The sequence below is a fragment of the Berkeleyomyces rouxiae genome (genome assembly GCF_048999995.1).
Source record: "Berkeleyomyces rouxiae strain 22BRR77 chromosome Unknown BrBRR77_ptg000005l, whole genome shotgun sequence".
Classification (NCBI taxonomy): domain Eukaryota; kingdom Fungi; phylum Ascomycota; class Sordariomycetes; order Microascales; family Ceratocystidaceae; genus Berkeleyomyces; species Berkeleyomyces rouxiae.
This window is the reverse complement of record NW_027396495.1, coordinates 289,800-304,441: the sequence shown is the minus strand read 5'-3', so window position 1 is coordinate 304,441 and position 14,642 is coordinate 289,800. Positions and strand designations below refer to the sequence as shown.

Genomic DNA, 14,642 nt, shown 5'->3' with positions numbered 1-14,642 from the left:
GAAAGCATTGGCAATCTGCCAGGCGCTTGGCCGCAGATCCAATCGCCGGCCGCCTCCCGCTGCGCTGGACTCTTTGCATTTCTGGCGCGGGAGCCGGCTCGCTTGTTGCAGGGACAACCGTGCAAGCTGGCGCGGGTGCGTCCACGATAGCGAACCAAGCCAAGCCAATGTCTTGGGCTGGCTGTCTTGGCTAGTTGCGGGACGGCAGTTGGGGTTAGGGTCCGCCGGGCAGGCCAGCCCGCGGTGGTGTTAGTCGGTGGGCGATGGATTTTTGGTGTTCGTTTTTCTGGTTGCCCTGGCGGATGGCAGATGGACCAAAAGAGCAGCCTACGCGCGCTTCTTTGGGCTGTTTCTTTGTTCCTAGAGCCAGTGGCTAGTCTAGTCAGATATAGATCCGGCCTTCTCTCCTCATCCCTTGATTGGTACCTTGCTCTTTGAGCTTGCCACTCGCCTAAGCCATGGCTCACTCATGTCTCTTTCATACATTCCCTGTTTACCCTGCGCTGTCGTTCGTGTCCTCCCGTATTAAAGCTTAGTTCCAGTCTCCTATTTTCACTCCTCCGTTTCTGCTTCCCGGCTTCTGCTCCATTCAATCTCCAATAGCGCCCTTCTGCCATCGAGCTTGCATCATCTCTCTTGTGACAATGCACCGGCTCTGGCGCCCAGCAGTCTTACTGCTTCTCTTGGCCCAGGCCTTCCCCTCGTTGCTATTGGTCTCAGCAGCATCCTCCGAGACGGTTTCTGATGTAATCTCTACATCAGCGCTGGGTGTGTCTTCTGTCATACCTACGGCGTCCGGAGATTCAGCTGCAGGCGACAGTTCGGAGACCGCCACCTCAGAGACCGATGTAACCACGCTCAGAGGAACCAAGACCTTCCAGCAGACGAGTCTTCCCAGCGATGCATACTCCGACTACACCATACAACTCACCCTGACCTACCCCAGCACAACCATCACCAGCAACCACACAACCCGTGTCAGTGTGCCGACCACATCAACCGTCTCACTCAGCTCAACCAGCGCCAGAAATGCCAGCGCCCCGCCGTCCAGCACGCACGCCTGCAACAACTACGTCGAGCTCTGCACGCGCAAGTACAGCAACGTGACCGACATTGGCTGCCACAACTCGCCGTTTGTGCGCCGCGGCTCGTCCGCCGCCAACCAGCAGCTGCCGGTGGCGGACCAGCTCAACGACGGCGTCCGCTTCCTGCAGGCGCAGATCCAGTGGCCGACCGACGCCGACGCCACGGGCCAGCGCGAGCCGCACTTTTGCCATACCAGCTGCGACATCCTCGACGCGGGCCCCATCAGCGTGTGGCTGAGCGAAGTGCGCGAGTGGATTGACGCGCATCCGTACGAGGTTGTGACGATCCTGTTAGGCAACGGTAACTATTCCCACCCAGACCTGTTTGCCGAGTTCATTGTCAACTCGGGCATCACGCGCTACGCCTACATGCCGCCGCTGTTCCCAATGAAGCGCAGCGACTGGCCGACGCTCGGCGACATGATTGCCGTCGACAAGCGCGTGGTCATGTTCCTCGACTACCAGGCCGACCAGGCCAAATACCCGTGGCTGCTGCACCAATTTTCCCAGATGTGGGAGACGCCGTTTGACCCCGAGGACCGCAGCTTCCCGTGCACCGTCGACCGGCCGCCGAATCTCGCTGAGAGCGAGGCCAAGGACCGCCTATATCTAGTCAACCACAACCTCAATGTCGAGTACAAGCTCTTTGGCGCAAGTATCCTGGCGCCTGCGGTCTCGCTGCTCAACGAGACCAACAACAGCGAGGGCAACGGCAGCCTGGGCGTGACGGCCGAAAACTGCCGCAACCAGTGGGGCGTGGTCCCTAAAGTTCTCAATGTCGACTTTTACAACATCGGCGGCGAGTACAACTCGGGCGCCGTATTCAAGGTCGCGGCTGCCATGAATAACGTCACGTATGCCGGTGGCTGTTGCGGCACGGTCATGAGCAACAGCTGGCGGAACACCGTTACCTGGGGAAGAGCAGCCGGGATAGCTGTGTTTGTATCAGCATCTGTGGTGCTAGGCGTGTAAAATATCTCACGCCGTCCATCTGTGGTTTTGTTATAGTTTTTGCGAGAAAATAATTGCACATGCATTTAGAGTAACACAATATGTAGCTACTGCGTGTGTAACGTAATCTTGGGCAAGGCCAGAGATGTGGCGCAGAAAACGCCACAGTTCTCCACATAAACCCTAAAGTTTTGGTCTTTGCAAACCAAGATCCCTCAACTTATGACATAACCACCGCTTTTCTTGAGCTACACCATCGGGAATGCGACAGCGCCTCAAGCGCACATCATTTTCACGACATATTATGCTTTAGCAGCAAGCCTTTCGATAGCGCAACTATATACCGCAATATATGTAACGCAGCCCACCCGCAACACCAGCGCCAGCAACCATCAAGTCGGGATCGTACAGAAAACTCCATCCCTATCTCACCATCTCTCGACCGACATTCTTCGCCACCCGACCCCATGAACCCTCTTATTCGTGCCGGCGGCCGCGGCGGCCCAGGCAACCGCGCATCCAAGGGCACACGGCCCATCTCCTCCAACTCCGTCGGTCGCGGCATGGCCGGCATGCCGTCGTCGGCCCCCTCGACGCCGCGCTCCATCTACGAGTCGTCGCTGAAGCGCCCATTACGTCCCGTCGCGGGCGCGCCGACACAGCGCCCGGGAAATCGCCCGGGAAATCGCCCGAGCGCGGCTGGCAGCGGCAGTGGAGGCGCGGCGCGCCAGGGGAGCAGCGTCGCGCAGCCGCGTCCTGCGGCCGGCGGGAAGGTGGTGCGCGGCAAGACGGTGGTGAATGGGTTTTCAGCGCCTGGCACGGAGCGACGCCACCGGTGAGTTTCTGCTGGTTGAGTTGGCGGGCGGGCGGGCAGTGGTAGTGGTGATCTGCGTCGTCGTTGGGCGACGTGCGCAGTCTCATTATCTTGCTCATTTTCGCTCGCGCGTGAGAGAGAACGAACCAGATCAACAAGAAGTGAAACGAACTCATGTCCCTGCTAACCCCGCAATTCTTTTTTTCTTTCTTCGCCTGCAGAAAAGTTATTCGCGACTCGATACAGGGAGTTAGTACGTTATATGCCTTGCTTCTTTCTAGTTCTGCCGGGGCCTGCATCTGCGCCCTTGAATTGATACAACTGGTTTGCTAACACTTGCATCTTTCATCGTATCTGCAGCCAAACCTGACATCCGGTATGTTTCGTCCGCTCGCTCCTTGTCAGTTACTACCTGCTAATGTTTGGCTCCCATGGTCCAGCCGTCTTGCACGTCGTGGAGGCGTCAAGCGCATCAGCGCAAACATCTACCCGACCGTTCGCATCGCGCTCAAGATCCGTTTGCAGACTGTAAGTCCCTGTGCTCCCTGCAGGTAGTTTTTTTTTTTTTTATTTGTTTTCCCATGCCATCTTCTCCCCTTGCGCACTTCCTCTCCCTAGCTAACCTTATTCGCCCCCCTTTGCCTTGCCCAGATTCTGCGTGAAGCCATCATCCGCTGCGAATACGCCGGCCGCAATACCGTCTCGGTCCACGACGTGCTGTATGCGCTGCAGCGCCAGGGCACGCCCATCTACGGATTCGACCCCGAGAGCTTTGCGCCACAGTCTGCTTCGGCACAGGCACGGCGGGCAGCCGAGGAGGAAGACGAGGACGATTAGGGGTGTTGATGTGTTTTTTGTTTACATTTTTTCTTTCTTGGTTTTCTGGGCTACATTGGTGTGATGTCATGGCCATGTTCATTTTATCCTTTGCGACGTCTTCTTTTCAGAGTACTGTGTGTCACTGGGGTCAGAATTATCAATTTTGTTTTCAATGGTTATGTTAAGACAATACAAAACAGAAGTGCAAGATGACAAAGGCTAAAATCAAAGTATATTTCCTGCTACAAGTTTAAGTATCCATCATACGTCCATGCTGCCCGATCACCGCTTCTTCCTCGGCACCTCAAAGGCAGCCAGTACGTCCTGCAGTACATGCGAAGCTAGCTTGTCGCGCCGCATACTCATGTTCTTGAAGAGGCTAAACGACACCTTTTTGCTGTTGGCGTGGTACTTTGAAAAGGCAATTCGCACATCCTTGCCGCAATAGACGCGGGCCTCTTTGACGGCGGCGCGCAGCACCATGTAGCCAAAACCGCAGTTGCGCGCGTCCTTTTTCACGGTCCAGGCGCGAATGAGAGCCGAGCCGGGCGGCGACTTGCGCCGGCGGCTGGCGCCCGGGTGTGGGTGTACACGCACTACAGCAGCAGCGATGATCTCGGGTCCGCGGCGCACAGCGACCAGAATGTCCTGCTTAGCGAAGCGGTCGGTAGTGGGGGGGAGGAGATCGGGCTTTTGAAGGTAGGCGACGGCGTGCATTTCGTAGGATGAGCAGATGAGCTCGACGACAGTGATGTAAAGAGTCAACGAAATGATGCCGGCAAACAGCAGCCGGCCGACAGCAATGTTGGGGATGTAGTGGGTGTACATATCGGCAATGGGCACGTAGAGCATGAAGATAAAGAACACAATCAGACAGGCGATACTGCCGGGGTGGCGCATCATGTAGAAGGCGGCCGTGTGGTGCTGCTGGCTAATGGACTCGGAGACAAGACGGACAACATCTTGGGCGCTTTCTTTGTCGTCAACAGGGCCCACGACTACGGCAGGGGAAGTCGAGTCGACGGGCGAGCCGTTGGGTGAAAGGTCGCATACGGAGGAGGCGGAGCTGGAAATCGAAGAGTAACTGGCGGGAGTGGGAGGGAGGTCGTCGCTTGTTGGTGTGGAGGGCGGCAGATTTACGTTGGAGTGAAGAAATACAAGAAACGCTGAGAGAAGATTAGCAAAGTGAAGCCATAAGATGGCGATCTGTGGGAGCGGGGCAGCTTACTCAAAGCAAAGCGCATGAGTCTGGGCAAAAGACCAGCATGGTGAGGGAAGCTGGAGCCCGGGGCATATGGAATGCGCACATCGACAATCTTGGGCAGTTGGGTGAGATCGGGGTGGAAGGAGTCCATGGGCACAACAGCATGGGGGGAACCTGGCGCAGGGAGTGGATGATAGCGGTGATCACGGCTTGGTATGTGGGAGAGGGGGAGAATAGTGGTGGATTTGTCCATGATGAAGGCGAGAAAGAGCAAGGGGAAGAAGAAGAGGAAGAAACGGCGAATATAAGAGCTGGAGACTGAGAACCTTTCGCAGGCCAGGCGCAACAGAAAAGAAACAAATGCCAGGGACGCAATTCGCCGGCGCAACGAGGTGAGCAAGTTGAGCAAGTTGCTTCAGATAGTAGCGTCGTTGGTGTATGTACTTTGAGCTTGTACTGTACTTTGTACCTTGTACTTTTTGGTTTAGTGACACAGGCAAAACAGATGCCAAGACAAGAGAATCCCAGCAGATGAGAGGAAGAAGAAAAAAAAGAAAGTGTGATGTAGTCGAGGTGAGTGACGGCAGGGCTGGAAGCGAGAGGGGCTGCTGATATAAGAAGAGTTGGTCGCTAATATAGTCAAGAGGAAGAATCGTAGTGGAGGAGCTGATATAAGAATAATAAAGCAGAAACCCCAGTAGTCATATCAAATAACTAACTACCAAGGCCCAGTCAGTCCTTGTCCAAAGACGGACATAAACACAGCGACAAGGTCGGGAAAGGTGTCGGAGCAGAGGCCAGCACAGAGCCCGAGGGTTTTTTTGTCGTGAAGATAGTTGAATAGATTAAGTAGGTGGCCAGGACAGGGCAGAGAGGAGAAGGCGAGGGGGATATCGAGAGAGAAAGATGTCGAAACACTTCCCAAATCCCCAACCAGAAGCACGATGACGTCGACGGGGTCACAACATGAACGACTTTGTGGCCACGGGCAGCGATAGCGCCTTCCGGCCTATCAGAGGGCGCAGATCACGAAATCTCGAATCATGACGGGCCTGGTGTGGTGATGTGGGGCACGGGCTGCTGGATGAGGACGGAAAGTGGGCAGCCAGCGGAGGGGGGGTGTTTTTTCTTTTTTTTTTTCTTTGGGAAGGAAGCGAAGATTCTTCCCTGGAAAAAAAAATATGCAGGCTCTTTCCGTTTGCCGATTTTCTTTACTGTGGGACATGCAAATTCTTCCTCCTCCTACTTCTCGCAACCTCAACCTCTGCAATATATCACAACTCGGTATAACTCTCTGCACCCACCAACTCCCAGCCAAACTAGTTCATCACCAACTAATCCGCCCGCCCGTCAACCTCGTCTTCGCAAGCTTAAACCTGCCTTTGTCAGCCAATCCTGGCTCCTTGGCGCCCGCGTAAAATCCTAAAAACCCTGAAACCTATTTTTTTTTTCCCTCCGGCATTGTTGACCCCGGCACGTCCCACACGGGCCATCAAGGCCAAATCGACTTGGGCGCTCTTGCGATTGCGTCTGATGCACAGGGCACAGGCGTCGGAGCTTACTCCCACTGGGCCCGACGCTATTCTGGGACAGCCGAACCTCGATATCCTCTTTCCCCCAAACCTCCGTCTGTGATTGATTGGCCCACGTACGCACGTGATCCTGTCTCTCTGCAAAAATAAACCGCGACCGCACTCTAACCCCCTCCCTCCCGCACTGAGCCTTTTTGTTTGCTGCTATTTTCTCCTCCGATCTTACCATCGCAAGACGTCTGACATACTCAAAGTGTTTCCGTTCCTTCACACTTACAGTTCCAGTCTCACCATAAAACCCTAATGCGCTGGCCCCACCTGACTAGTCCCAGGGTCCACTGCACCTATTCTATTGCTGCACCTGGTTCCACCTTGCTCCTTCAGCCTTGTGCAGCCACCATCAGCCTCGTCAAGCTAATCTTCGCGACGCCTTTTTTTTTTTTTTTTTTTCTATCTCAAGCTTCAATCCTTCCTCTCTCGCATTTGCGCCATTAAAAAAGCGCTTTGCTTATCTTCCCAGCGAGTCTCAGTGTCTCGTCGTCATCGCGCATTTATCCCTGTACAGTCGTTCTCTCCGTGTTCCCATTGTGCCGCCATCATGCCGAAATGTAAGTTTCTGTCTCCGCTCCGACTTGTCTTCCGGCCTGCCTGGCCGCTTCCCCGATAACCCCCCCGCCACCCGCCCTAGCCCCCGCTCAACCCACACACACCAATATACTAACCCTCCGCCCCCTCCAGTCTTCTGCGACTACTGCGATGTGTACCTCACGCACGACTCCATGAGCGTGCGCAAGGCCCACAACTCCGGTCGCAACCACATCCGCAACGTTGTCGACTATTACGAGCGTATCGGCCACGAAAAGGCCCAGTCTGTCATTGACAGCATCACCTCTTCATATGCCGCCGAGGGCCAGGCCCACAACAATCCCATGCTCCCGCACAACCAGCCCGGCCGCAACTTTCCCGGAGGCGGCCGCGGTGCCCCCTACAGCTTCCCTGGAGGCGTGCCGCCGCCGTTCCCCGGCGCTCCAGGCGCCTTCCCTCCCGGTGTTCCACCACGTAAGCCATCCACCCTACACCCCTCCTTGCTCTTTCTCGCCACTAACATTTTGCTCCTCGCAAAGCCCCCGGTGTTGCCGGCCGTGGTCTACCGCCCAACTTCCCGCTCCCCGGCCCCAACGGCCTCCCGCCACTGCCCAACGGCCTCCCCTTCCCTCCGCCCGGCGGCCTTCCATTCCCACCACCCATTGCTGGCGCTCCTATCCCTGGTGCCGCAGGCCAAGGTGTGCCGCCCAACTTCCCTGCCCACTTCCCTCCGCCCGGCGTTGGTGCTGGTGGCGCGCCGCCGTTTCAGATGCCGCCTGGCATGCCACCGATGTCTGGGTTCCCCGGTGGCTTTGCGCCGCCCGGCATGGAGAAACGGTGAGATGGCGCGAGGTGTTTTTGGCCGTGTGGGGAGAAGGGCGCAAAAACAAGCTTCTTCTCATTGTTGGCCCACGCACGAGTGTGGGCGGTTGTTCAACATCGCAATTGTGCTTTTGCTTTTGGAGTTTGGGGCGTCTTTACATGGGCTTCTTTCTTGTATCGTTGGTTCTTTTGTTTTCTATTGTGAACCTTTATTTCTTTTTAAATACATCTATATACATACATATAACCACAGGACTTGTAGCATATATCTTGAGCTATATAAACATACATCAAAGCTAAGGAAATATGGGAGCAGAGCAGCGAGGAAAAAAAAAAGCCTTGTACATCATTCATACCGTCAATCATTAAATCGTTAAGAGAAAAAAAGAACAGAGAAACAAAAAGCACACAACATCAAGACGCGAAAGAACAGAACCGCACAAGAATATCGACGCTGGGCTCCCCAGATTGCGAAAACCAGACAACAAAGAAGCAAGCCAAGAACTAAAAAGAAAATCGAAAAAAAACAAATGTCTCCTTGTTCCAACAAAACAGAACCCCATCCATCCATCCACCAGTCCAGCCGAGACTAGACGTACACCGCGGCCGGCCCGCCACGCGTCTTCCGGACCGCCGGCTGTTGAGCCACTACAGCCGCCGCCACCGCCGGCTCACGTCGCCGCACGACATCATCGACGCCGTCGCGCACCTCAGTCGGTGCCGAAATCATGCTGCGGAGCTCCTGCGTGCGCTTCACCCGTCGTTTCTCGCTGATGCGGCGCGTCATGGCGCCCAGCGATGTGAGGCTATTGCGGACGCCGGCCTGGGCCGAGGACACCCAGACGAGGCTGTTGCGCTGGCTCTGTGCCGTCTTGCTGCGGCCTGTGCCGGTACCGGCGTCGGCGCCGCTGTCGGTGCGCGACATGGCAGGGGCGTCGGCGGCGGCAGATGTGTGTGGCCGTGAAGCTTCGCTGGAGATGTAGGCTTGGCGTAGGGACTCTGAGCTGGTGGCGCTGTGGTTGACGACTCGGAGAGTGCCACTAGTACTGCGAGCGATGACACGGCGCTGCACAGACTCAGGGTTGCTGGTGGCCGGCGCGATGACTGAGGGCGTCGAGCCCGCGGCCGCGTGCTGCGAGGGGCTGAGCATCAGCGTGAGTCGCAGCCGGTCGCTGATGCTGCGCTTGAGACTGCTGGCGCGCGAGGGCGGCTTTTCCTGGCCAAGCTGGCTTTGGCTGCGGTCGGGGGACGCGATTCCCGAGTCAAAGTTGGACGTGGACGACGTTGGACGGCGCCAGGAATGCGTGTGTGCGCGAGGGCCCTGGATCGACGACGGGTCGCTGTTGGAGCGGGGGATGGCAGAAGTGCCGGGGTAGACGCCAGGAATCGAAGTGACGTCACGGCCACCGGCGGCAGGAGGATACTTGCGATCGCGCCGGACGGCCGTCGAGAACGCGCGGGCGATGAAGTTGCTGGAGCTGGATTCCTGTGATGTGGTGGACATGACAGAGGCGCGACGGCGGGAGAGGGCACGCCGCACAAGAGATAGACTGCGACGAGCAGCAGACTCAGAAGTCTGGGGCCGTTGGTCGGTGGGCTGGGCTGTGGAGGCAGCCGTGGCTGTGGGCGGAGTCGGGGCATCCCGAGGGTTGCGGAGCGGCGAGTCTACCTCTTCGAGGGCCATGCGTTCGCCAGATGCACAAATTGGCGTTGAGGGCTCGACGTTGTCGGCTGTCGGGGCTTCAGTAGCAGAAGCGGGTGTGCGTGAGCGGCCACGGCCTCGGCCTCGGCCACGCTCCACTGGCTGCTCGTCAAGCTGGTCCTGCGACGCATACCCAGCGCTGAGTTCATCCCGTGCATGGTGTGAGTTACGACCAGACGAAAGCCTGTCTTGAGAGCCACGGCGCGAGTGGTTCAAGGTGGATGAATCCGAGGGCCGGCTAGACGTGTGGTCAACAACGAGAACCGACGAATTCTGGTGCGGGAAGATGCTGACGGCCTTAGCTTCAGACATCTCGAGCGTTGTGCCCGTCGTTTCGATCGACGCCACGGAAAACGGGGTTTTGAGCATGACTTCGCGCCGGCGCGCCTCTTCTTCTGGCGTCATCGGGGTCCTGGGCGGCGCAATGAATGTGAGTCTGTTGGGTGAAACCGCAGGCGCAAAGCCAGGGATCAATGCCGAGAGCTCGGCACCAGTTCCCAGTCCAGAGATGGATGGGTGGAGGTAGGCCGGCGGCTCGATCCGAACTGCGACTTGCTGCCTCTGTTCGTGTTGAGCTAGCTGAGAATGCAAGTCTCCTTGCGCCTGTCTATTGACCGAGGGGGCGCGAGAAGTGTTTCTGCTGGTGGGCGCAGAGAGAGAAGACGATCTCTTGGGGACTTCGGGAGGATAGTCTGCCGTGCGGACGTCTGAGCCATTAGACTCGGACATGCTTCTAGAGTGCCGAGAAAGCTCAGTACGGAAAGCCTCTTGAGAAGTTTTAAAGTCGAGGGTTTCCGCGTCAACAGGATACGCAGGGATTCCCCGCATGTCGGAGCTTGCACTCTGAGGCCGATGCCCCCGGTGTCCACTGGACGGCCGTGCAGTGGGATCCTTTGATTTGCCGACAGACGTACTTCTTCCTGGAATTACCACAACTGGGATTCCGCCGTTCTTCCAAACGTCCTTCCGAGCTCTGTTGCTGCTCATGCTATTCACCGATACACTAGAGTATACGCTGCCCTGTCTGTGCGGAGACTCGGACGTTACGGGTCGAGACTGGGAGTCGACAGCTGGAAAGACAGCGGTTTGCATCTGTGCTTGAATACGGACGTTTGCATCGGTACGTTTGAGCTTTGGCTGCGAGTCCGGGCGTACTTGCTGCAGCATTTGTCCTGAGATTCGGGGCGCGTACCGCGACTGCAGTGGAGATGCCTGTTGACGTTCGAAGCGACCCTGGCGCTGGGGCGTAGATGCGCGGACTGCCGTTGCTGAAGAAGACACCGAGGCGAGGGAAGTGACCGTGTGGTTGTGGGGTGCTACGGTGCGCTGACTCGCGGGGCTCTTGGGCTCCGCCGGAGCACTGTTACCCAAGAGTGCGACCCCGGATTCGCGCAAAGATCTTACAGAGGCTTCTGGAGACTGCGAGCCATCAGACGATGATGAATTGCGGCCTGTCAAGTTGCGGCGGACGTGTCGTAGAGTGTGCTGGCGTCGGGGCATGGCATGCTCAAGCAACACAGTATCTGCGGTGGTCGAAGCAGTGGAGTGCAATGAGTTGATGGAGTGCCGCTTTATATCAGTAGTCCTGGACGCGCCCGCCGACGAGTTTTCACTGGCCCAGTACAAGGCTCCAAGAACGGGCGACGGAGGATGCTGGGCCAGAGGATTCATGTAAGGAGCCGAAGAAGGCGAACCGGAGACTGGGGGTGTTCTTCGGGCTCGGCGATCGAGAGCAGGGGCCCGAGGCAAAGGCGTTGATGCAGAAGCAGAGTCAGCTTTATGGCTCTGAGGCCGGCGCCGGGCGAATGGCGAACCGGCGATTCTGAGTCTCATCTCAGCAGAGTCCTTTTGAGTATCGTCACTCTCGCCACCATCAGAGCTCGCAACTCTCTGAGTAGCAATGTCGTTGCTATTGAAATCCAGGTCTTCAAATGGCGACAAGACTCGGCGAATGGTAACACGAGATTCTTCGCTATCAGCTGGCGACAAGGTCGGCTGCACAGGCGAGGTTGCAGCGGTTGTGTTCGTAGTTGAATAATTGACTCCCTCGGGCGGACCAGTTTCGATCATCAAAAGCCGGTCAATAGGGAGGGCGCTGATGGCAGGGTGAGAACCCAGGATGGCGTTCCATTCGATTTCAACTTCGAGCTCGGTTTCACCCTCGTCGGTGTCAAGCTCGGTTCCGGTTTCCGTGTCGGTCTCGGTCTCGGTCTCAGTTTCGGTCTCAGGCTCGTTGTCAATGTCGAGCTCAGTGTCGTAGTGAGTGCTGGCTTGGGTGTCAGTTTCTGTAGCACGATCGTCCAGTGACTCGTCGTTGCTGGCCTCAAAGTGCGAGTCGTCCGCCAGGCTGTAACTCCCGTCGAATTCGGTAAAGGCCTGCTGTGTGCGCGGCGTGAGACTCCCACTGGCAGAGTCGGAAGCGGTTGACGACGAGCCAAACGATAGTCGGCGAATCGTGAGCTCAGACGGGGTGGGAGCGGCGACAGCAAAACGCATAGACTCGGGGTCTTCGGGAGTCGCAGGCTCAGGGCCTATAGCGCCGTCGTCGCTGAACTGGCGGTGAAGATGGTCTTCGTCGGAAGAAGAAAAGTCCTCGGCAGCAGTGACAAACGAGTCGGCGCGGGACTCGTTGTTAGCGAGACGCGCTTGGTTATGGCGAAGCTCCACGTTCAGGCCGGCTTGTTGGGCGCGGGGATGCAGCGGGTTTACTGGGGGCGGACGTCTGTGGGCAACAAAGTTTGGAGGGGGCTCATAGGTCGAAGCGGCGGCAGACGGGGCGAATGTGTAATAAGAGGGCGCCTCGGTGGTCTGGGGCGAGAAACTCGCGGGGGGATAGGCCAGGTGATGGTGAGGGTGAGGATGAGAATGAGCATGGGAATGAGGATGTGGCCCAGGCGGTGCAGCAGCAGTGACAGGGCTGTGGAGGTTGAGATTTTCGAGGGGGTCCAGCAGGGGGGGCTGGGGTTGGGCGCTTGGGTGGGAGGTCTGTGATTTGTGCACGGTAAAATGTGACTGGGACTGGGACTGGAGCTGCGGGTGCGACTGCGACTGCGGCTGTGGGAGTTCCTTCATCTGCTGGTGCAACAACTTGGGCGGCGTGATGTTTGGAGTAGGCGGCGCTGGCTGGGAGCCGGGATAGGTCAGTCTCGCAGGAGCCGGGCCTGGTGCGCCGGTAGGAAGCAAGGCTATTCCCAAACCCACGCCACGAGGACCGTCGAGGCCTAGGGTGGGCGGGGTCGAGGGCCGCTGATGTGTGACAACAGGGGCTGTCTGCAGCTCGTGAAACGAGTGACGAGAATAGTCGGTGGTGGCGAAGGAGCCAAGGCTAAGCGCCGAGCGAGAAGAGGGGCTGGAAGAGCGCGTGGGTCCAAAGGCCCGTCTTCCGGCCTGGGGCATCCGCGTGTTGTAGCCATAGTGGATGACGCTGGAGGGCCGGGAGGGCGGGCCCAGGACCGTCCCGGTGCTTACGGTCTCGGAAGACGACGAGAGCGCGAACGATCTATGTGCGACGATGGAGGAAAACGACTGCGCACTTGACAAGCTGGGCGCCGCGGGCAGGTTGACTCCGTGGTTGATGCCCGGAAGGCCGGAAGAAAGCGCAAGAGTAGAAGACGCCGATTCGCGCGCGGACGGCGGAGAGCGGGTTCTGTGGAAGGAGCGGCGGCGGTATGGGGAACGCGGCGAAGGGGAACGCAGGCGCGGCCGGCGACTCGGCAGATACGAATAGTACTGGCGGGTCCGCGTGTGGGGGAGGTGGATGCCGGCGCTTGATTGGTCGCTGATGACACTGTCGCTGATGGTGCTGGAGGCCCGCGAGTCACTGGACGGCGTAAAGGAAAAGCCGGCGCCGTGGCGCGGATCGGCGAAGCGCGGCTCGGCGGAATAGTAGTTTGGAATCTGCCGCGGGGCCGGTGGGTACGCAGTGGGCTGCTGGTGGTAGGGCGGGTAGGGCGCATAAAAGTAGTTGTGGCCCGGGGCCGCCGTGTTGGAGGGGCCGGCATGGTACGCCGACTGGTGGGCCCGCAACTCAAAAGACGACGAGGAAGACGAGGCGTAGGTCAGCGAGGGCGACGTCGTGGTCACATCATCGTAGCCGCCCTCGCTTGACGTCATGCCGACAGCAGGAGCCGTGTAGCTTCGATTGCGCCGGCTGCGTTGGCGGTGGTGCATTCGCCAAGCGTCACGCGGGCTGCTAGGCCGGCCAGGGATATGGAAGGCCGAGGTGACGGTTGACTCGGAGACGTTGCTGCCGCTCTGGCTGGGGCTGGGCGTGTCGCTTTCAATTGCATTCTCGCTGTACCGCCGGCTAACTCTCACCCGCGTGCGGTACGACTCGAGCCTTGGGCCGGCGCCGCCACTCACTCGCGGGGCAACGTCGTGGGTTCGTGGCCGATACATGGCATCGGGTTCAGTAGGCGGGTCGGGGACTGTGGGTGGTGGGTATCGGTGGTAGCGCTGCTGGTGCGGCGGGGGCTGTGGAGGCTGCTGGGCCTGGTAGGCCTCGAGCTGGGCTAGGGCTTGCTCTGGGTCGTAGACTTGCATCTGCCGGCCATGGTTGCTGTCGGGGCCCTGGAGGAGGTTCTGGTGTAACAGGGCATGCTGCCCCTCGCTTTCTCCATCGGGCGTGGAGGCCCGCGACGAGCCGCCGGGCAGGAAGACGCCGCCGCTGTCGGTATCCGAGGCATGCTGGTCGTATAGCGGCGAGGCGCTATCGTTGCGTAGGAGTGCCGACATCAGAGGCAGATGGTGGTCAGGTATCAGTTGTTTAGAGGCAGGTTTCGGCAGTCATGTCGCAGAGAGCGCAAAGTGTCAGAGGGCAAGGCGTTATTCAAGGGCGAGACGGGGGAGAGTCCAGATAAAAGAAGCGAGCCCCGGAAAAGCATCTACAGGACAGGCTCTGGCCACGGGCTACTTTGGATCTGGCAGATGATGGGCTACCAGGCTATTTGGTTGGTTGGCTGTGCGGCTCTGAACTTTGGCGTGTAGACGGTCTTTTTTTTCCTGCGGGCGGCACCAACCAGGCGTGTGTGTGTGACATTCAGCACATAAAGAAAGACGTATCAAGGAGCAAAAGAGAACAGCGAGAAGAGACTCGAGAACATGGACACAACACCGAGGAAAAGGGGGG

The 14,642-nt window shown here is 58.1% G+C and overlaps 5 protein-coding genes across 5 annotated transcripts; 3 read left to right on the top strand and 2 right to left on the bottom strand.

Annotated features, from left to right (window-relative positions):
* Positions 1–644: 644 nt before the first annotated feature.
* BROUX77_005214 (uncharacterized protein) lies at positions 645–2,057 on the top strand (the record flags this gene model as incomplete). Its single annotated transcript, XM_073750063.1, has 1 exon — positions 645–2,057. The coding sequence occupies one exon, from the start codon at positions 645–647 to the stop codon at positions 2,055–2,057; it is 1,413 nt and encodes a 470-aa protein (XP_073604100.1).
* Positions 2,058–2,503: 446 nt separating this feature from the next.
* On the top strand, positions 2,504–3,687 carry BROUX77_005213 (uncharacterized protein; the record flags this gene model as incomplete). The annotated part of the gene is made up of 5 exons (XM_073750062.1): positions 2,504–2,871; positions 3,072–3,103; positions 3,211–3,226; positions 3,291–3,378; positions 3,502–3,687. 5 exons carry the CDS (start codon positions 2,504–2,506, stop codon positions 3,685–3,687), a joined length of 690 nt encoding a protein of 229 aa, XP_073604099.1.
* A 264-nt stretch (positions 3,688–3,951) lies between these two features.
* Positions 3,952–5,126, bottom strand: BROUX77_005212 (uncharacterized protein; the record flags this gene model as incomplete). Its single annotated transcript, XM_073750061.1, has 2 exons — positions 3,952–4,835; positions 4,898–5,126. 2 exons carry the CDS (start codon positions 5,124–5,126, stop codon positions 3,952–3,954), a joined length of 1,113 nt encoding a protein of 370 aa, XP_073604098.1.
* A 1,877-nt stretch (positions 5,127–7,003) lies between these two features.
* On the top strand, positions 7,004–7,831 carry BROUX77_005211 (uncharacterized protein; the record flags this gene model as incomplete). The annotated part of the gene is made up of 3 exons (XM_073750060.1): positions 7,004–7,013; positions 7,144–7,464; positions 7,530–7,831. The coding sequence occupies 3 exons, from the start codon at positions 7,004–7,006 to the stop codon at positions 7,829–7,831; spliced, it is 633 nt and encodes a 210-aa protein (XP_073604097.1).
* Positions 7,832–8,401: 570 nt separating this feature from the next.
* On the bottom strand, positions 8,402–14,248 carry BROUX77_005210 (uncharacterized protein; the record flags this gene model as incomplete). The annotated part of the gene is made up of 1 exon (XM_073750059.1): positions 8,402–14,248. The coding sequence occupies one exon, from the start codon at positions 14,246–14,248 to the stop codon at positions 8,402–8,404; it is 5,847 nt and encodes a 1,948-aa protein (XP_073604096.1).
* Positions 14,249–14,642: the final 394 nt, after the last annotated feature.